Source organism: Carcharodon carcharias, chromosome 16, assembly GCF_017639515.1.
Source record: "Carcharodon carcharias isolate sCarCar2 chromosome 16, sCarCar2.pri, whole genome shotgun sequence".
Taxonomy (NCBI): Eukaryota; Metazoa; Chordata; class Chondrichthyes; order Lamniformes; family Lamnidae; genus Carcharodon; species Carcharodon carcharias.
In genome coordinates, this window is record NC_054482.1 from 46,199,450 (window position 1) to 46,221,596 (window position 22,147).

At 43.7% G+C, this 22,147-nt stretch overlaps 1 protein-coding gene across 1 annotated transcript in view; it reads right to left on the reverse strand.

Moving 5' to 3' along the window:
* The window catches only part of LOC121288941 (testicular spindle-associated protein SHCBP1L-like), a 102,327-nt gene extending 80,439 nt beyond the window's left edge, over nt 1–21,888 (reverse strand). The window contains exons 1-2 of the mRNA XM_041207807.1: nt 21,601–21,888; nt 15,548–15,697 (exon numbers count right to left, since the gene is read on the reverse strand). Of these exons, the coding sequence (XP_041063741.1) occupies nt 15,548–15,697; nt 21,601–21,888 (438 nt within the window). The remainder of the gene's footprint in view (nt 1–15,547; nt 15,698–21,600) is intronic.
* Nucleotides 21,889–22,147: the final 259 nt, after the last annotated feature.

Genomic DNA, 22,147 nt, shown 5'->3' on the forward strand with positions numbered 1-22,147 from the left:
GGAATGTGCAACGAGGCCTGGGTGTCCGCGTACACCAGTTGCTGAAGGTAAGCATGCAGGTGCAGCAGGCGGTAAAGAAGGCAAATGGTATGTTGGCCTTCATAGCGAGAGGATTCGAGTTCAGGAGCAGGGATGTCTTGCTGCAATTATACAGGGCCTTGGTGAGACCACACCTGGAATATTGTGTGCAGTATTGGTCTCCTTATCTGAGGAAGCATTTCCTTGCTATAGAGGGAGTGCAGCGAAGGTTTACCAGGCTGATTCCTGGGATGGCAGGACTGACATATGAGGAGAGATTGAATCAGTTAGGATTATATTCGCTGGAGTTCAGAAGAATGAGGGGGGATCTCATAGAAACCTATAAAATTCTAACAGGACTAGACAGGTTAGATGCAGGAAGGATGTTCCCGATGGTGGGGGAGTCCAGAACCAGGGGTCACAGTCTGAGGATACAGGGTAGACCATTTAGGACTGCGATGAGGAGAAATTTCTTCACCCAGAGAGTGGTGAGCCTGTGGAATTTGCTACCACAGAAAGTAGTTGAGGCCAAAACATTGTATGTTTTCATGCAGGAGTTAGATATAGCTCTTGGGGCGAAAGGGATCAAAGGATATGGAGAGAAAGCGGGAGCAGGCTGTTAAGTTGGATGATCAGCCATGATCATAATGAATGGCGGAGCAGGCTCGAAGGGCCGAATGGCCGACTCCTGCTCCTATTTTCTATGTTTCTATATAGTCAAGGCTATTCACGTGATTGGGATTGAGGGATTCCATTCTTGTTATTTGCTATAAGGGATGCCCCTTATGAGTCAACAGGGTTCAGTCCTTTCGAATCAAATTATGGTCATGAAGTAAGGGGACCACTCAAACATATTCAGGAGAAATTAGTGAGTCAAAGTTGTGAAACAACTCTCCTGGATTATGTGACAAAATTCAGAGAGAGATTAAGTAAGGAATGTAAATTAGCTAGAAAGCATTTAAAGATATCTCAACAAGTGATGACAGCAAAGGCAGACAAAAGGGCAAAGGCTTGCCGTTTTGTGGCTGGGAAAAAGTGTTACTATTGTTGCCAGTGTCAGGTGAACCACTGAAGGCAAGGCTTAGTTGAATGTACCAGATTGAAAAGAGACTGAGTGAAGTAAACTACCAGATAGAAGCCATGTAAATATGCTCAAAAAATACTTTCCGACAGAGAGAATAAACAGCAGGAGTAAGTCATTCGGCCCTTCAAGCCTGCTCTGCATTCAATATGATCATGGCTGATCCTCTATCTCAGTGCTGTACACCCATGCTCTCCCCATACCCCTGGACGCCTTTAGAGTACAGAAAGCTATCTATTTCCTTCTTAAATATATTCAGTGGCTTGGCTTCCACAGCCTTCTGTGGTAGAGAATTTCATCAGTTCACCACCCTCTGAAAGAAGATGTTTCTCCTCATTGCAGTCCTAAATGGTTACCCCATATCCTGAGATTGTGACTCCTTGTTCCAGACAGCCCCCCAGCCAGAGGAAATGTCATCGCTGCATCCAGTCTGTCCATCCCTGTCAGAATTTTATAGCTTTCAATAAGATCTCCTCTCATTCTTTTAAATGCCAGTGAATATAGGCCTAGTCGGCCCAATCTCTCCTCATACGGCAATTCTTCCATCCCAGGAATCATCTGGTGAAACTTCGTTGCACTCCATCTATCTCTGCACTGGAGTGCTGCTTTGGGCTGCATTAACAGTGCTTCAGTTGGAGTTTGTTGAGAGAGGGAGTTCGCTGATGAGAGAAGGTGATCCTTTCATTTTCTATCTTTCCTCAATAAGAAGAGCGGCAGCCTTGGTAAGTAGGACCGGGTAAGTATTTCTTCTGCCCTTAATATTCTCTAAACTAAAGGAAGTAAAAGTAAAGGGAGTAATGTAAGGTAAGTTATGGTAAGGCAGCTCCGCCAAGTGGAATGCTCCTCCTGTGCGATATGGGAAGTCAGGGACACTTCCAGTGTCCAGGGCGACCATGTGTGCAGGATGTGTCTCCAGCTGCAGTTACTCAAAATCCGTGTTTCAGAGCTGGAGCTGCTCCTGGAGTCATTGTGGAGTATCTGCAAGGATGAGATCTTCGTGAAAAATGCGTAGTGAGGTGGTCATGCCGCAGATAAAGAGTGCACAGGCAGAAAGGGAATGGGTAACTGTCAGACAGGGTAAAGGCACTAGACAGGTAGTGCAGGAGTCCCCTGGGTACATCTCCTTCTCTAACAAATTTTCCATTTTGGATACTGCTGGAGGAGATGGTTTCTCAGGGGAATGCAGCAAGAGCCAAGTCCGTGGCACCATGAGTGGCTCAGCTGGGCAGGGGAGGGAGGGTGGAGAGAGAGTAGGAGAACGATTTAGACTTAAATGTAGGAGGGTGGATCAGTAAATTCGTGGATGACACGAAAATTGGTGGGGTGGTAAATCGCGAGGAGGAAAGTCTTGGATTACAGGAGGATATAGACAGGCTGGTCAAATCAGCTGATCAGTGGCAAATAGAATTTAATCAGGATAAGTGTGAGGTGATGCATTTGGGCAGGACAAACAAAGCACGGGAATACACGATGAATGGGAAGTACCAAGGATCAGAGGGACCTTGGTGTGCATGTCCACCAGTCCCTTAATGTAGCGGGACAGGTAGATAAGGTGGTTAAGAAGGCTTAAGGGTTACTTGCCTTTACCAGCCAAGGCACAGAATATAAGAGCAGGGAGGTTGTGCTGGAATTGTATAAAATGCTGGTTAGGTCAGAGCTAGAGTACTGCGTGCAGTTCTGGAATCCACATTATAGGAAAGATGTGATTGTACTAGAGAGAGTGCAGAGGAGATTTACCAGGATGTTACCTGGGCTGGAGAGTTTTAGTTATGAGGAGAGATTGGATAGACTGGGGTTATTTTCCCTGGAACAGAGGAGATTGAGGGGGGACGTGATTGAGGTGTATAAAATTATGAGGGGCATAGATAGGGTAGACAAGTCCCCTTAGTGGAGGGATCAATAACCAGGGGGCATAGATTTAAGGTAAGGGGCAGGAGGTTTAGAAGGGATGTGAGGAAGAATTTTTTCACCCAGAGGGCGATGGGAATCTGGGATTCACTGCCTGATAGGGTTGTAAAGGCAGATACCCTCATAACATTTAAGAAGTATTTGGATGTGTACTTGCGATGTCATGGCATACAAGGCTATGGGCCTAGTGCTGGAAATGGGATTAGAATAGTTAGGTACTTGTTTGACTGGTGCAGACTCAATGGGCCAAAGGGCCATTTTCTGTGCTGTAGACCTCTATGACTCTATAAGTTAAAAAGCAGAAACACAAAGGTAGTGACCTCAGGATTACTCACAGTGCCATGTGCTGGTGAGATCAGGGATAGGAGAACAGACCAGATGAATGTGAGGCTGGAGAGATGGTGTAGGAGGGAGGGATTTAGATTCCTGAGGCATTGGGACTGATTCTGGGGAAAATGGGACCTGTACAAGCTGGATAGGTTGCACCTCAGCGGACCGGGGCCAATATTCTCACAGGGGTATTCACTAGTACGGTGGGGGAGGGTTTAAATGGAATGACAGGGGGGGTGGGAAACCTGAGTGGGGAGACACAAGAGTGGGAAACAAAGATAGGAATGAAAGACAGAAAAGTAGAAAGCAAAAATGGAAGGCAGAAGAAACAAGGGCTAGCAGCAAATAGGGCCATAGTACAAAAAAAGTGTAAAAATGTTAAAAAGACAAGCCTAAAGGCACTGTATCTGAATGCACAGAGCATTCGCAATGAGATAGACAAATTAACTGTGCAAATAGATGTAAACGGGTACAATGATTGCGATTATGCAGATATGGCTGCAGGGTAACCAAGGCTGGGAACTGAATATCCAAGGATACTTGATATTTAGGATGGACAGGCAGAAAAGAAAAGAAGGTGGCATGGCTTTGTTAGTTAAGGATGAAATCAGAGTGATGGTTAGAGAGGATATTGGCTCAGAATACCTATATGTAGAATCAGTCTGGTTGGAGCTAAGAAGCAACAAGGGATGGAAAACGTTAGTGGGAGTTGTCTATCGGCCTCCAAATAGTAATGATGAATTCCTGGAGTGTGTACGAGATGGTTTTTTAGACCAGCATGTCAAGGAACCAACTAGGAGGTAACAGGCTACCCTAGATTTGGTATTGTGCAATGAGAAGGGTTTAATTAATAATCTTTCCTTTAGGGAACAGTGACCATAACATGATAGAATTCTTCATTAGGGTGGAAAGTGAAGTAGTCCGATCTGAAACTAGGGTCCTAAATCTTAATAAAGGAAACTAAGAAGGTATGAGGGGCGAGTTGGCTAAGATAGATTGGGGAACTTCATTAAAAGGCATTACAGTAGATAGCCAATGGCTAATACTTAAGGAACGAACGTATGCATTGCAACAGTTATACATTCCTTTCTGGAGCAAAAACAAAATGGGAAGAGCAGCCCAATCACGGCTAACAAAATAAATTAAGGATAGTATTAGATCCAAAGAGGAATCATGTAAAGTCACTAGAAAAAAGAGTAAGCCTGAGGATTCGGAGCAGTTTAGAATTCAGCAAAAGGGACCTAGAATTGATTAAGAGGGGAAAAATAGAGTATGAGAGTAAACTTACAAGGAATATGAAAGCAGACTGTAAAAGCTTCTATAAGTATATAAAAAGAAAAAAAGATTATTGAAGACAAATGTAGGTCCCTTACAGTTTGAAACAGGAGAATTTATAAGAGAGAACAAGGAAATGGCAACTAATTTAGTTCTGTCTTCACGGAGGAAGACACAAATAACTTCCCAGAAATACTAAGGAACCAAGGGTCGAGTGAGAAGGAGGAATTTAAGGAAATTAGAATTACTGAAACAATAGTACTGGAGAAATTCATGGGACTGAAAGCCGATTAATCCCCATGGCCCAATAATCTACATCCCAGGGTACTAAAGGAAGTGACCATGGAAATAGTGGATGCGTTGGCTGTCATCTTCCAAACATTCTGCAGGTCCTGGTAGTTGTAAGTAAGGAAATGGAGGTAGGAATAAAGGATTCTGAAATTGATCTTCCTCTGAATAAACTGGACAATGAAGAAATGCTTAAGAATCTAGATGTAACATTGGATTACCTTCCAGGAAAATGCTGGAGTGATTTAAAAGAGCTATTGCAGTCACACAAAGCAATTGGCGGATATAAATTGAGGAAAACAGATTTAGCTGTACATGGTGGTGATGTGGGGAATTCAGAGTCAATAAGGCAACCCCATATAGATTAAACCCAGTAAAATTAGCTCAAGCACAGAAAGAAATTCAATTTAAGCTTGAAAATGGCATCATAGAGCCCAGTCACAGTAACTTGAGTCATTGTAATGGTGCCGAAATCAGGAAGTCTCACAAAGACCACGTATTGATTAATGAAAAGTGAATGTAGTAACAAAAGAACATTCATATCCTATTCCATGATTTGAGGTTTGTATCGAGAAAGTAGGACCGTCAATGTTTGTCACAAAAATTGACTCGCTGCGAGGATGTTGGCAAGCACCCTTATCGGAAAGGGCAAAAAAGATATTAGTTTTTGTAACGCCGGATGGTCTATATCAATGCAAAGTAATGCCTTTTGATATGAAAAATGTACCAGCAACATTTCAGAGACTAACAAAGTGACTGAGGGACTGAGCAATTGTGCTATTATTATTGATGGCTTAATAGTATTCAGTCAAACGTGGAAGGAACATTTACCACACTTAAAGGAACTATTTGATTGACTGCAAGAAGCAAATTTGGTTGTAAATTTGGCTAAAAGTGAATTCACGAAAGCGCAAGTTACGTTTTTAGGCCACACTGTTGGAATGGTCAAGTGGCCCATGAGATGCAAAAGTAAAAGCTATTGTGAAATTCCCATTGCCTAGTTAAATGGGAAGTTTTGAGATTTCTAGGCATAAGTGGATTTTATCGGCAATTCATGCTGAACTTCAGCAGTTTGCTCCACTGACTGGATTATTAAAAAAACAGAAAATTCATATGGACATAGGAGTGTCAGAATGATTTGACAGCTTGAAAGCTGTACTAATAACTATACCTGTTTTATCAGCACCTGATTTTACAAAGCAGTTTAAGATAACTATTGATGCCAATGATGTCGTTGTTGGTGCTGTTATTGCTACAAGATCAACTCGGAATTGAGAAGCCGGTGGGATATTTCTCACAGAAGTTAAATGTACACCAGAAGAAATATTCAACTTTAGAGAAATAAATGTAAGTTTGGCGTTAGCTTTGCAGCATTTTGAAGTGCATGTTGCAAACAATTCTTCAGAGACAGTTATATATACTGACTACAATCCTTTGAAGTTTCGGAACAGAAATGCAAGACTGCTTCGGTGGAGTTTATTATTGCAACCGTTCAATTTACAAATTATACATGTGGCTGGATGAGAAAATTTGAATGCAGATGCACTGTCAAGAGTTTAAAATTCAAAAGGACTTGGAAATTGGCAAATGGAAAATGGACTGGAATGAACTTTATTTTTACAAAAGACTTGAGTATATATTTTCACAGTTAATGCATGTACAATATGGTATAATAGTTTTGTTTGTATAGTTAAATGTAGCAAGGAATAAGAAATGGGTTGTAAAATCAAACCATCTTCTTGGAATTATGATGGTTCAGTTTTTAAGGAAGGGGATGTGAGAACGCATGTTTTTTAAAAAATATTTTGGGAAATATTGTTATTCTGTAAAGAAGTCCGGATGTGTATGTGTGTGTTTCTGATTTAATCAAGCTGAGCAGAGTTTGATATGAGTCAGGTTGTCAGGGGGTTCTAAAACATGCAAAGGAAAGAGGCGTTAAGTTTGAGGTACAAGTAATTAGGTTACATCTAACATTTGTATTTTGAGATAAGTTGAGAGTTTGTTTGAATATTAAAGGGGAGTCAGAGGTGAAAAGAAACATCTTGCAGGAGTTCCATAGGTAAACAGTAGTGGGGATATTATATTTTATTGACCCAAAAGCAAAGACAAGATGGAAACACAGTAGATCTTATATTTGGAAGGGTTTGAGTTTCAAAGAGGCTAATAAAACAGATGAAAGGGGAAAAAAGTATATTAGAGTTACTGTGGATAGCTGAATACAGCTGTTGAGCTAGAGATAGCTGGAGCTTTTTGAGCTGTTGAGATAGCTGGAGTTCTGGGCTGGGAGAGGATAAAATTTGAATCACCTATCCAGTCAAGCCATAAAAATCTTTGGCTGCAGCAAGCAATTTTATTCTGAAGCGGATTCCGCCACAGAGTGGAAGAGGGTAAAGGTCATGTAGTACACCTTTATTGAAGCTACAGCAGTTTGCCTTGTGTAATATTACTGGATTTCACAGTAGACATCTATAAGGGAGTATTGCCTAGAAGGTGTTCACTTGTGTGTTTGACCAAGTAGAGAGTTTGGTGTGGTGGAGGGGGGGCGGGGGTGGAATGTTTTGTACGACTAATTTTAATTGTATAACTATAATCTTGTGTGCTTAAGTTTTATTTTACTTTTGTTAATAAAACATTTACTTGTAATTTTTAAAATCCCAAAAGTGTTACTGGACCTCTTACTGCTCAGATCAGTACGTTTTCTTGTTGGTTTCAGAATACAGAGATAAGGGTATGTCCCATAAGCCAAGTTTCCCTGTCAGTAGGAATCTAGTGCACGTAAAAGGGAATCTCTAGGCACTCAGCAGCAATGATGTCACCAAGCAAGTTAAGCAGACAATAACATTGAAGTATGTCCTTTATTAATGTCATTAATGTCATTTAGGGGAGGAAATCTGCTGTCCTTACCTGGTCTGGCCTACACGTGACTCCAGACCCACAGCAATGTGGTTGACTCTTAAATGCCCTCTCAACAAGGGCATTAAGGGATGGGCGATAAATGCTGGCCTAGCCAGCGATGCCCGCATCCCTTGAATGAAAAAAAATCACAGACAGCAAAGAAGGAAATAAAAACAATTGAATCCTTCCACTTTTTATTTTAAACCTTACAGAGGGTAAAATAAATGATTGTAAATTACACACAAGATTGAGATAGATGCTAAAATATCACAGACAAACAGCAAACTGTTTTCAAAAATATGTGGAATTCCTAAACATGATGGAAAAAATAGATATTCAACAAATATGAACTTAATATGCTGTTACAAACTCAATTAAAATTCATTCAAGAAGGTGTAAATTTTTTAAGGGTTTTTACAGCAATACAAAAAGAGTAAGAGTGGAAGTTCTCATCAGTTCACTGATTTTAATTGATTGCATTCTGGGATGATTTCAACAGCACAGAAGCGTAGAATCACTTAATATAACTTCTGAATTTCTGCATTTAACTGCAGATGTGCAGACTCCAAAAGTTGCTGACACTTACACCATCATTAGTAATACCATAAAATTCAGGCCAACATTCCACAGTAGCACATAGAAACTGATGTCTCCTGATGGGCCTTGGCAAGACTAGTGCAAGCTGCAGTCAGTTCTACCTACTGTCCCTGTTGATATCCACGTATCCAAGAAAACTAGGCAACATCTATATAGCAGAATAATCTGCTCCCAACTAGACAATGGAATCCTCCTCGAGTCAAAAGTACTTAGCTTACCAGTTCAGAATATACTTGGCTATGTAGAAATTCTAATCATCAAAAGAAATTCATTGTGGCAAAGAATTCTATGTCCCAGCAGCCTTCAGAATAAAGATTTTTTCCTAATCTCCCATCTCAATCTCTTATAATCCTCATCGCTGTTTTCCTTAGAGGAAGCAGTTCATGTCCATATGCAGCAAGACCTGGGCAATGTTCAGGGTTGGGCTGATAAGTGGCAAGTAACATTTGCACCACACAAGTGCCAGGCAATGAACATCTCCAACAATAGAGAATCTAACCATCTCCCCATGATATTCAATGACATTACTATTGCTGAATCCCCACTATCGAATCCTGCTGGGGGGTTAACATTGACCCAAAACTGAACTGGACCAGCCATATAAAGAGCAGTTTAAGAGGCTGGGAATTCTGCGGTGAGTACCTTACCTCATGGCTCTCCAAAGCCTGTCCACCATCGACAAGGTCCAAGTCAGGGTTGTGATGGAATACTCTCCACTTGCCTGGATGAGTGCAGCTTCAACAATAGTTAAGAAGTTCAATACTATCCTGGACAAAGAAGCCCGCTTGATTGGCATCCTATCCACTACCCTAAACATTCAATCCCTCCACCACCGACACACAGTGGCAGCAGTATGTATCATTTACATGATGCATTGCAGCAATTCACCAAGGTTCATTGGACATAACCATCCAAACTGGCAACCTAAACCATGTAGAAGGACAAGGGCAGCGGAGGCATGGGAACACTGCCACTTTCAAGTTCCCCTTCAAACCGCACACATTGCTGACTTGGAACTATATCACCGTTCCTTCACTGTTGCTGGGTCAAAATCCTTGAACTCTCTTCCTATCAGCACTATGAGTGTTCCTACAACACATGGACTGCAGCAGTTCAAGAAGGCGACTTACCACTCCCTTCTTACAGGCATTTAAGGATGATCAATAAATGCTGGTCTACCACCGATGCCTGCACCCCACGAGCGAATAAATAAAAGAAAGTATTTGTTACTTTCAAAAATATTTATAATTTTAAAAAATCCTTTTAGTTTTTCCCCACAATGGTGGAAATAGTCCCAGGATCTCAAGTTTCTCCTTATAGCTTATTATTATTATCATCACGGGCAGTATTCTGGTGAATTTATTCGGCAGGCTTATGGAGCACTGAATACAGTATTCTGTGACCTAACATTGCCTCATAAAACTTTATCTTCTTTTTACTTTCATAGCTTATGACCCTTTGGTAATACTCAAAACACGACTGCGTTTTTTCTAATGGCGAATTTTACATGCACTCGTATTTTCAAGGAATTGTGCATTTGAATCTCTAGGGGCAGAGTTTTCCGTTTGTCGGGCAGGCCCGGGAGTGGCCATGAAACAGACCGCTACCCGTGATCGGGCCCCGACAGTAATTTCACCCTGGTGGGCCAATTAAGGCCCACCCAGCGTGAAATGTGGCTCCGCACAGGCCAGGAAGGGCTGAGCAAGGACAGGGCCAGTCGGCCACCGGGTCCAAGGCTGATGATGAGCCTCTGGGGTTGTCCATTAGGCTGCAGATGCTGGATGTCCAGCTAGATGTGCAGGAGGATCTGGCGGAGATCCATGAGGGTATGCTTGCCAAGGTCTCCATGATGGAGGAGTCCATGGGAAGTGTGAGCACTGTGTTGACCGCCTTGGCCGAACACACTGCCTCCTCCATTGAGAGAGTGGCCACTCCTGGAGTTCCTGGAGTTGCACTTGGGCCTGCAAGCCCTCACACAGGCACTGACCTCAGGTGGTCAGTGTCAGTGTGGGAGATGGATGAGGCATCCAATATCCCAGCTAGGTGCCCGTCCATCAATGGTGTGCAGTGAGGTCCAGAGTGACCTCACATTGGCGCACAAGCTGCCTGTCGTCTCTGCAGGCTCCTCTCAGGACTCTCTGGATAACAGTAGCAGCTCCTCTGCCCCTCCACCAGCGACCATGGCATCTATGAGGCTGCAGTGGCTGGGGAGATGCCAGCCGTGACACTGGTTGTTCCCTCCCAGGTGGGGACAGCACAGTCTCCACTGGCCAGAGGACAACCACCAAGGTCATCAAGGCCAACAAGACAGCAGGGTCAGGATAGGTGGAGATTTCCAAAGATGGCATAGACATAAGGACAAAGGGGTGTTGACGGTGGTGATATTAGCTAAGAAATGTGCTAATAGGTGACATTAAGAGTAGAAAGCAGGATGAGCAAGGGACAGATGTCCCTACTGGGGGCGGGGTGGGGGGAAGGGATCGAAATAGGCTAAAAGGTAGAGATAAAACAATGGATGGAAATATATTTTAAAATAATGATAGAAATAGGTGGGAAAAGAAAAATATATATAAATTATTGGAAAAGGGGGGATCGGAAAGTGGGTGGGGATGGAGGAGAGAGTTCATGATCTAAAGTTGTTGAACTCAACATTAAGTCCGGAAGGCTGTAAAGTGCCTAGTCGGAAGATGAGGTGCTGTTCCTCCAGTTTGCATTGAACTTCACTGGAACGTTGCAGCAGGCCATGGACGAACCTGTGGGAATGAGAGCAGGGTGGTGTGTTGAAATGGCAAGCAACAGGGAGGTCTGGGTCATGCCTGCGGACAGACCAAAGGTGTTCCAGAGTCAGGAAGCTGTCTCCAATGCTGGTGCCAGCAAGGTGGGAGCACCTAGACATAGCTCTCGAAAACGTAAGTTAAAGATGCCATGAGCACAAGAGGGACAGGTGATTTTATGTTAATTTTTGTTTACTTTATGTGTAATGGTCTGATGTTGAATGCCAGAAATATTTCTGTTAAGAATACTGAACTGTCAGAATGTCATAAACTATGTTTTTTCCGTCATGGCATGAATATGCTTCACCTTTTTATTTCACTGGTGTGGGGAACGCCAGTATGTAATGCTGGAGGCACGTGCCTCTGAACTTTATTGCACAGACGCTGAGCGTTTTTTGGGTTCAAATGAAAGGGTCCTATCAGATATCCGGGATGGAGGCGGTAGTCCTGGCGTGTGTTTGAGGCTGATGAAGGCGCATTAGCTCAAGGCATCCCTGCAGGCTACCGAAGCCTGGCTCCATGCCTTCTGCGTTCTCCTCACTGTGCTTCCCTTGGTCCCACTGCTGGACTCATCATCTGTGGCCTGCGGAGCTGCATCAAGATCCTCTTCCTCCAGTGGGTCCCTCCTTGCCAGTGCCAGATTGTGGAGTGCGCAGCATACAACCACGATTAGTGATACCCACTTTGGGGGGGGTATTGTACTGAACGGTCCAGGCATTGGAAGCGCATCTTGAGAAGACCTATGACTCTCTACCACCGCCTTTGTGGAGGCATGACTCCTATTATAACACTTCTCTGCCTCTGTTCTTGGGTGGCGGACAGGCATCATGAGCCACCTCTTCAACAGATAGCCCTCGTCACCTAGCAGCCATCCATCCAGTTTGGCTGAGGCACCAAAGAGCCTGGGCACCTGAGAATGTCTCTGGATGTACGCGTCATGGGAGCTGCTAGGGTACCTTGCACAGACTTGCAGAATCTCCATCCTTCCTGTTGGTGAAGGCACCCGGCTGCCGCTGACGCCTTAATGGCCACACGTGTGCAGTCGATTGCACCCTAGACGCGGGGGAACCCAGCAATCGCTGCAAACTCTCTGGCTCATTGAGCCTGGCTGGCCTCGTCCTTACGATAAAGAATAAAGGTCAGCAGCTGCCTGAACAGAGCTTCTGTCATTGGCTTGATGCATCTGTGGTCAGTTGATTGGAAGACTCCACACAGACCCCCACTGACCCCCGGAAAGAGCCGGAGGCCTAGAAGTTGAGGGCCACTGTGGCCTTCAGAGCCATTGGCATGGGGTGTCCACCCACACAGTCAGAGCTGATCTCAGGCTCAATCATCTGGCAAATGGAGGTCACGCTCTCCTTTGAGAGGTGGAACCTCCTTTAGCATTGCACTGGAAGCTCCTTTGGCATTGCACCTCAGACATATTGAGCTGCATCACTGCCTGTAAACCCTGGCAGCAGGATAGTGGTGTCTTCTGTGACCCCTTCCGCCTTGGACTACCTGCTGGCCTTGCGCTCCTTGTGCCTGTGCCTTTCCTCCCGCAGGTCCTTCCCCTGAAGTTGCATAGGGACAGGTGGCCTCCTCTTCTTTCTGCCCCTCTCTTCCTCATCAGAGGAGGTGCCTCCTGTGGAGACCACAATCCCCATTACTAGGGTATGGGAAGGCTGTCTGATACCTGGAAGGGTACGCATGGTCTGAACCCTCCAGGTGCCTGGCAGACAGCAATGAGTCCTGAAATAAAGCCTGGAAATGCTAAGATTGAAGCCCCAAAGGGAGATGAAACTGCCAAGTACCAATAAGCCACCAAGTGTAACCTATCTCCAAAACTCCTCACTATTCACATTGGGAATGCTGCTGACCCCTTTTATCCCACCTTTGGATGAGGTTTGTGAAAATGTTGGCTGGCTGCCAGCCCATTTTGCACATGAGACGAGCAGAAAATGGCACGGGCAAGGAAAAATCAGTCAATTGGACTCTTATAGGCTTAAATGGCTGCTTAATTAATGGTGGGTGCCGCTTCGGCACCTATGTGCGTCTGCCATGCAAAATATCGTGCAAGTGCGCGATGACGTTGGAACGCTCGCCCGCCATCATCATGTACTATTTTACTCCTGTTTGGGTCGGGCGAGCGCCCGCCTACAGGACAAAAAATTCTGCTCTATTCATCCGCATCCATTGGTATCTTTTGAGCATATAGTTCCATTCCCTATTTTGCCTCCAAACAATGTATTACAGGATATTAACTTACCTCTGCCAAATATCTGTCCAGTCTGCTAGTTTTTCTTTTAATTTGTTCATGGGATGTAAGCATAATTGGCAAAGTCAACATTTATTGCCCATCCAAGCACCTTGAGAAAGTGATGGTGAGCCACCGACTTGAACTACTGCAGTCGATGTGGTGTTGTGGTATACCACAGTGCTGTTAGGAAATGAGTTGCAAGTTTTTTGATCCAGCAACGGTGAAGGAACGGCGATATAGTTCCAAGTCAGGATGGTGTGGGGGTTTGTAGGTGGTTGTGTTCCATGTGTTTGCTGCCCTTGTTCTTCCAGGTTGTAGAGGTTGTGGGTTTAGATGGAGATGACAATGAAGCCTTAGCGAGTTGCTGCAGTACATTTGGTGAATGGTATATACTGCTGCTCTGGTGCGTCAGTGTTGGAGGGAGTGAATGTTTAAGATGGTTGATGGGGAATTGATCAAGTGGGCTGATTTGCTTTGTCCAGGGTGGTGTCGAGCTTCATGAATCCAGGTAAGTGGGGTGCATTCCATCCGACTCCTAACGTTTGTCTTGTGATTGTTGGACAGGCTTTGGGGAGTCAGGAGGTGAGTTACTTGCCACAAAATTGCCAGCCTCTAATCTGCTCTTGCAACTGCAATATTTATGTGGCAGGTTGAGTACGTTTCTCGACAACAGCAAACCCTAGGATGCTGATGGCGGGCGATTCAATAATGGTAATGCCATTAAATGTCAAGGAGAGATTATTTCATGTTGGAAATGGTCATTGCCTGGCATTCATGCTGCACTAATGCTACTTGTCACTTATCAGACCAAGCCAACATGTTCTCCAAGTCTCACTGCATGTAGGCACGGTGGAGTTCATTATCTGAGGAGTTCCAAATGGAGCTGAAGGCTGTGCAATCATCAGCGAATATCCCCACTTCTAACCATGTAACAGTGCAAAGGTCATCTATAAAGTCAGTGAGATGGTTGGACTCAGGACTACCTATTGTAGGTGCATAGTAAGTCCTCACTTAAAGCTGTGGTTGCGTTCCTGAAAACCACCATTTTAAGTGAAACAAACTACATACGAACATATGAAATATAGGCCATTCGGCCCCTCAAGCCTGTTCCGCCATTCAATATGATCTGTTTGTTTTTCGAATTCCACATTCTCATCTGCCCACGATAACCTTTGATTCCCTTGCCTAACTAGAGTCTGTCTCCCTCCGCCTTAAAAATATTCAATGTCCCTCCACCACTGACGAACAATGGCAGCTGTGTGTACCATACAGAAACGCACTGCAGCAACTCGCCAAGCCTCCTTTGACAACACCTTCCAAATCCGTGACCTCTACCACCTAGAAGGACATGTATAACAGATGCATGGAAACATCATCACCTGCAAGTTCCCCTCAAAGCCACACACCATGCTGACTTGGAACTATATTGCCATTCCTTCACTATTGCTGGGTCAAAAAGCTGAACTTCCTTCCTAACAATCCTGTGGGAATACCTACAGCAGATGGACTGCAGTATTTCAAGAAAGCAGTTCACCATTATCTTCTCAAGGGCAATTAGGGATGGGCAATAATTGCTGGCCTTGCCAGCCAAACTCACATCCCGTGGAAGAATAAAAAAATTCCAACTTTCTCCCTGCTTGCATTGCCTCCATCAATTAAATATTATTGATACCACAACAGTTTTTAAAGATGACTGCCCCAGTACCAAGACATATAGACCAAGAAAGTTCTCTGATTTGATCTTCTGTCAGTGTTAAGTCAGTAAAAGCACAACAATTTGACCTGAATGTCCCTGGTTAGGGCATAAAAAATATTCCAGGGAACTCTGCTCATTACACACTTTATGAGTAATGATTACTGAATTAAGGTATGTCTGGATCTTAGTTGGTAACAGATAAGGCCCTGATAAGATGTCCCCATCATGTGACTAATGATTCATTACACAGGTCACAAGTCTTGCCTCGGGAGGTATGGTCAATTGGGTAAAATAGTAAAGGGCTAACAAAAGTAGAATCTATAGGCAAACCCATTAGGCAAAATAAACAAATCTATTAAAAGATGTAAACTTTTATAGAAATAGCTTTAGAATTCACTGTGATTCAGTAGTGAACAAAAATTGTCAGTTTGGAAAATGTAACCTACCTCAACCAAAACACCAACATAAGGTATGGATCCTTCATCATATTTTACAAAGAATAGCTCAGGATTTGTTTTCCATACTCCTAACCATGTACTTCTTGCACGGAGCTTTTCAGTGAGGTACTTGCTCATTGCTTCATCTGCTTCTTCTGCCTTTGTAGAAATAAAAAATGTAATATTTTAAGTTTTATTCCACATAAATGACAAGACATGACAAGGCAGGCAGTAAATCCATTTAATCTTTTTAGCAAGTATTTCCTGTAATTCAATCAAAATTGTCACACGACATGATCTTTAAAATAAAATTGTTTTCCAGTATTCTTTATGGCAGCCCTCCATTACCTCATTCAAGTTACTATTTTTCAGGTGTTCTGCACCATATATTCTAGGTAATCCGTAGTAATAGTATTTAAGCTATGAGCACTTTACTGAATTATCAGAGAAATCACAAATGAGCCAGATCATCTTCACCTGATCTCAACTTGTGTAATTTCTATAAGGGTAGAGGTGGATAGCAATTATAGATGAGAATCCTTGTTGATCTTTTTGCCTCCATAACTCCATAATGCAAGATGTTAAGATCAATTGTAGCACTCCAACTACTGTTCCAATTGTGACCAATGTTTCAGCAGACAGGGATTAAACCTGAGAATTTCTGGTTTCTGAGATTTAATACTGCACAACAAGCAGTAATTTTACCAGTATTTCATCAGGAAATATTCAGACTAGTGTTTAAAGGTAATACTTTTTTAGTGATTATCAATTATTCTGTACATCAGTGTGTACCCATTCTCCCATTAATTGTATTTTTTATTGCAATGTCATAAAATAGTATTAAAGTGAATGCAGCTGCATCGATAGATTGATTAGAGGTCAAAAAGTAAGTCAACTGATTATTTCTTAAATTGACAGGATGTAGATAGTGTGCCCCAGAGTCATGCGCTGAAACCGTTTCTGGCATCAAAGCACATTTCTGGCTATCACTCCACCTGTGTGGGCAAATGTACACAGTAAAATTCAGATTTTAGCTTTAAAAAAGGATGCACAAACTGCCAATTTTTAAATAACTTTCACCATGTTAATTTATCTCAGATAATTTGCATTATTCCCCCACCTCAAATACACTTTCACTTCCTCCCTGATTTCACTCATATATTGAAGACCATTGTGAAGCTATATTTACAAAAAGGCAGTCCTGAGGAAGGAATAGAAAAAGCTGATTTTCCTTGCCAATTTTCTTCCTTCCGCTTCCTCTCCTAATTACATTGATTTTATATATTGACACCCACTGAACTCTGTCCAAGTGTGAATTATTAAGTGTGATTACTTAGCCATTGCAGCATCACAGTTGAGTCCAACCCTGTCTCACCCGATATCCACGATCATATATACTTCCAGTACAAGTTACGGACAATAAACCACAAAAGGAATCCCTGGTCAACTTCTCCTCTTTAAATAAGGACTGCTCAGGCCAATTGTAATAACCATAGTAGAGCCTAGGTGCAATTAGTTAACGCAACAGACATAATCAAATCTGGTTCTTTCCTAATATGCACAAAATTTCAGTTTCATTGATATTGCTAAAGAGCGCTGTTCACAATGCATTACTTCCAATTACGATTTCTCGAGAACATGCTTTCACAAGTTGGAGAGTTTGACAGAAAAGTTCTACATTATTTTTATAATGAAAAGTTAACATGAAAGATTACAGGGATCAGTGCTGGGACCTCAATTATTTATAATCCATATTAATGACTTGGATGACAGGATCGAATGTATGGTTGTTAAATTTGCTGATGACACAAAAATATATAGGAAAGTAAATTGTGAAAAGGGCTTAAGGGATTTGCAAAGGGATATACATAGGTTAAGTGAAGGGGCAAAAATCTGTCAGATGGAATATAATGTGGGAAAATGTGAATATGTCCACTTAGGCAGGAAGAATAAAAAATTTAAATGGAGAGAGATTGCAGAACTCAGTGATACAGAGGGATCTGGGTGTCCCAATGGATGTATCTCAAAATGTTTGTATGCAGGTACAGCAAGTGATTAGGAAAGTAAATAGAATGTTGTCGTTTATTGCAAGGGGAATAGAATATGAAAGTAGGGATGATTTGCTATATTTGTATAGTGTATTGGTGACACCACATCTAGGCCTTAATTTCATGCTCTACCGCCGGTGGTTTTTAGGGGGGGAGCATGAAATAGCATGAATAGGCTTCCAGCTGGATTCCCACCTGCCCGACCTCTCAGCAATTTTACGCTGGGAGGGGCGAGACCTTGGATGGGCCGCCTGCCCTTGCCCCAGTTGAGGCCCTTAAGTGGCCAATTATTGACCACTTAAAAGCAGTTTCCAGTCCAGCCTCAATTTTTAGGCTGGTGGGGGTATTTCCCAGGTGTGGGGGAAGCCTGAAAATAATTGGGTTTCGGCCTCAGGCGGGAAGGGGCATCTCCATCCAAAGTCCCCTTCTAACTTCGAATGCACCATTCGCGACTCCTCAGATACTGAAGCAGTCTAAGTTCAAATGCAGCAAGACCTGGAAAATAACCAGGCTTGACCTGACAAGTGGCAAGTAACATTCGCACCAAACAATGACCATCTCCAACAAAAGAGAATCTAACCATCGCCCCTTGACATTCAATGGCATTACCATCGCTGAATCCCTCACTATCAACATGCTCGGAGTTACCATTGACCAGAAACTGAACTGGACTAGCCATAAAAATACTGTGGCTACAAGATCGGGTTAGAGGCTTGGAATCCTGTGGTGAGTAACTCACCTCTTGACTCCCCAAAGCCTGTCCACCATCTACAAAGCACAAGTCAGGAGTGTGATAGAATGCCTGAATGAGTCCAGCTCCAACAACATTCAAGAAACTTGACACCATCCAGGACAAAGCAGCCCGCTTGATTGGCACCCCATCCACAAACATTCACTCCCTCCACCACCAATGCACAATGGCAGCAGTGAGTATCATCTACAAGATGCACTGCTGGAACTCACAAAGGCTTCTCAGACCTCCCAAACCCACGGCCACTACCATCTTGACTAACAGGTGCAGCAGACACCTGGGAACACCACCGCCTGGAAGTTCTCCTCAAGGCACTCACCAACCTGACTTGGAAATACATCGCCGTTCCTTCACTGTCGCTGGGTCAAAGTCCTGGAATTCCCACCCTAACTGCACTGTGGGTGCACCTACACCACATGGACTGCAGCAGTTCAAGAAGGCAGCTCATCACCATTTTCTCCAGGATAATTAGGGATGGGCAATAAATGCTGGCTTAACCAGCGACACCCACATCCCATGAATCAATTTTTTAAAAAGCTGTTAAAGATTGGTTACGACATCACTATATCCTTAAAGGTGCTCACTGATCTGTGTATTTCCAACATGTTTGGTCTTCATTTCATATTTCCAGCATTTGCAGTTTTATTTTACAATGATGGGCAGACAGCTTCATGTAATTGGTGACTTGTAAATTTTCAAAGTAGGAACTATTGTCACCTAATGAATGCTACTTTCAATTAATAATCCAATTTATTACAGGTAGATAATACTTAAACTTGGATTAGTTTTGATTGGAACATGGTTTTTGAATTATAGACAGATTCTACACAAAGACAATGGGGTGAATTTCTATGGAGGTTCTCCCATTCATCATCTGTAACTTCAGCAGGAAAACAACACAAATGACGTTTACTCAATGTTTCCAGGATTTCCATGACTCCTCCACTCAAGTTATAGCAGATGAGCAGAAGAGCATCTGCAGAAATTTACTCCCAATATCTTAGCAAGCCTAGCATGAATATTGGTCCTAGATGTATCAAATGCCTGTGCTTTACATGAAGTTTACATTGAGATACCTGGTCAGCATTCATTCTACTGTCCCTGCTTCTCCTCTCACCTATGCCTGCAGCTGTTGTTCAGGAAAGTAACACTCTGCCGCATGCTACGGGAAGGGATTCTTGGTTTCATGATAGTTTCATCTAGAACATAATTTCAGGTAGGTTGGGGAGGAGAAATGAGTCCCTGTATAACTACTAGCAGAGTATCAGTGTGAACAAAAGCATGAGGGGAAGAAGGCAGCAAGCAGGAATGGCATCCCAAGAGGACAAAAATAGGACGTAGGACAACTGGCAAAATTGAAATGATCCTGTAAAAATTGGGACAGTTGGTCATCCTGCGTGAACTGGTAGAGGAAGCAAGTGTGAATTACTAAGGGATTCATTTGTGAAATGTCTCCGTGCTATTTTGCAACTACAGTAGCATGGGTACCAATACATATTGATAATTTCTCCACAATAAAATCCAACACTATGTGCCACAATCTTCTATATAAGTGACAATATTGGGGAAAACTGCAGCTTAGTATTACAACTGTGCTCCATTGGACTGGACTATTTGACACAGTTATTGAGTTGTTTCAAGGCTGTGCCTGCGTTTTTTTCGGAATTATCCACTAGTTTGTGCAAGTTTGCGGGCTGGCATGCAAGTGTACAACAGATGGGGGCCATACCACCGCCCCCCCTCCCATAAGACCATAAAACATAGGAGCAGAAATTAGGCCATTTGGCCCATCGAGTCTGCTCCACCATTTCATCATGGCTGATAAGTTTCTCAACCCCATTCTTCCGCCCTCTCCCCGTAACCTTTGATCCCCTTAGCAATCAAGAACCTATCTATCTCGGTCTTAAATACACTCAATGACCTGGTCTCCAAAGCCTTCTGTGGCAATGAATTCCATAGATTCACCACTCTCTGGCTAAAGAAGTTTCCTCTCATCTCTGTTCTAAAAGGTCTTCCCTTTACTCTGAGGCTGTGCCCTCGGGTCCTAGTCTCTCCTACTAATGGAAACATCTTCCCCACGTCCACTCTATCCAGGCCTTTCAGTATTCTGTAAGTTTCTATCAGATCCCCCCTCATCCTCTAAACTCCATCAAGTACAGACCCAGAGTCCTTAGACGTAACATATGAGGAACGTTCTTCATTCCTGGGATTGTTCTCGTGAACCTCCTCTGGACCCTCTCAGGGCCAGACCATCCTTCCTGAGATACGGGGCCCAAAATTGCTCACAATATTCTAAATGTGGTCTGACCAGAGCCTTATAAAGCCTCAGCAGCACATCCCTACTTTTATATTCTAGTCCTCTCAAAATAAATGCCAACAGTGCATTTGCCTTCCTAACTACCAACTCAACCTGCAAGTTAACCTTAAAAGAATCCTGGACGAGGTCTCCCAAGTCCCTTTGCACTCCAGATTTCTGAATTCTCTCCCCATTTAGAAAATAGTCTATGCCTCTATTCTTCCTACCAAAGTGCATGACCTCACACTTCTTGTGTGACAACCCCACGTTGTCTTCCATCTGCCATGTCTCTGCCCATTCTCCCAACCTGTCCAAATCCTTCTGCAGCCTCCTCAATACTACCTGTCCTCCACCTATCTTTGTATCATCTGCAAACTTAGCCAGGATGCCCTCAGTTCCTTCATCTAGATCATTAATGTATAAAGTGAAAAGTTGTGGTCCCAACATGACCCCTGCGGAACTCCACTAGTCACCGGCTGCCATCTTGAGAAGGACCCCCTTATCCCCACTCTCTGCCTGCTGCCAGACAGCCAATCTTCTATCCATGCTAGTACCTTACCTCTAACACCATGGGCTCTTATCTTACTGAGCAGCCTCCTGTGCTGCACCTTGTCAAAGGCCTTCTGGAAGTCCAAGTAGATAACATCCATTGGTTCTCCTTTGTCTAACCTACTCGTTACCTCCTCAAAGAATTCTAACAGATGTCAGGCATGACCTCCCCTTGATGAAACCATGCTGATTTTGCCCTATTTTACTATGCACTCCCCTCCCACCCTCTCCTCTTCAAAGTTACAATCACACATCCATGGCCTCCCTGCGCCTTCAGCCTCACACCGTTTTCCGCACCTCTTGCTCTTGGCCTTTGGCTACCTGCGCATCCCACTTCCCCCTTCCTATCGACACGAACCTACTCATTAAACTTCTCCTGGTTGCTTCAATCTCTTTTCCCCCCCATTTTGCTTTATACCTTGCAAGAAGCTAAAATCTGATCACAGTACAGGTTCATCCTGCTCTCCGGGGTGAATTTGACGGTTGACACGTAAACTGGCGGCAGAACATTCGCTTCTTCCAACTCCTCGGACTCTGCCGGCGTGCGCTTCATCTCCCGCTGAGCTGCTCTCACCGGCCGAGGGGAGGAAGTCAGGGGTCGAACAGAGCTGCTTTCCCCAGCGCTCTTGTCATCCAACTCAATCTCCGCCGAATGACTCATTTGCGCCTCACAGGCGATATCCTTCTCGGAAGAGCACGACGCCATGACCGCGCTCATCCGTTACTCTAAGCCCCGTCCAACTAACCGCCCAAAGGAGCACGCGGTGCAACCCGCCTGAAACAAGGGACTTGGGTGGGGAAAGGGAAGGAGCTGGGGAATGGGCGCGCGAGGGAAAGAGCGCAACCGCGCTGGAGCACGTGACCGTGCTAAAGCACGTTCTGTAACAGGCAAAACAACAAGGAACCATCTGACACCCAACGACATAAAGACCACGAGACAATGGGCACGCTCCGGAGCGCAGGCG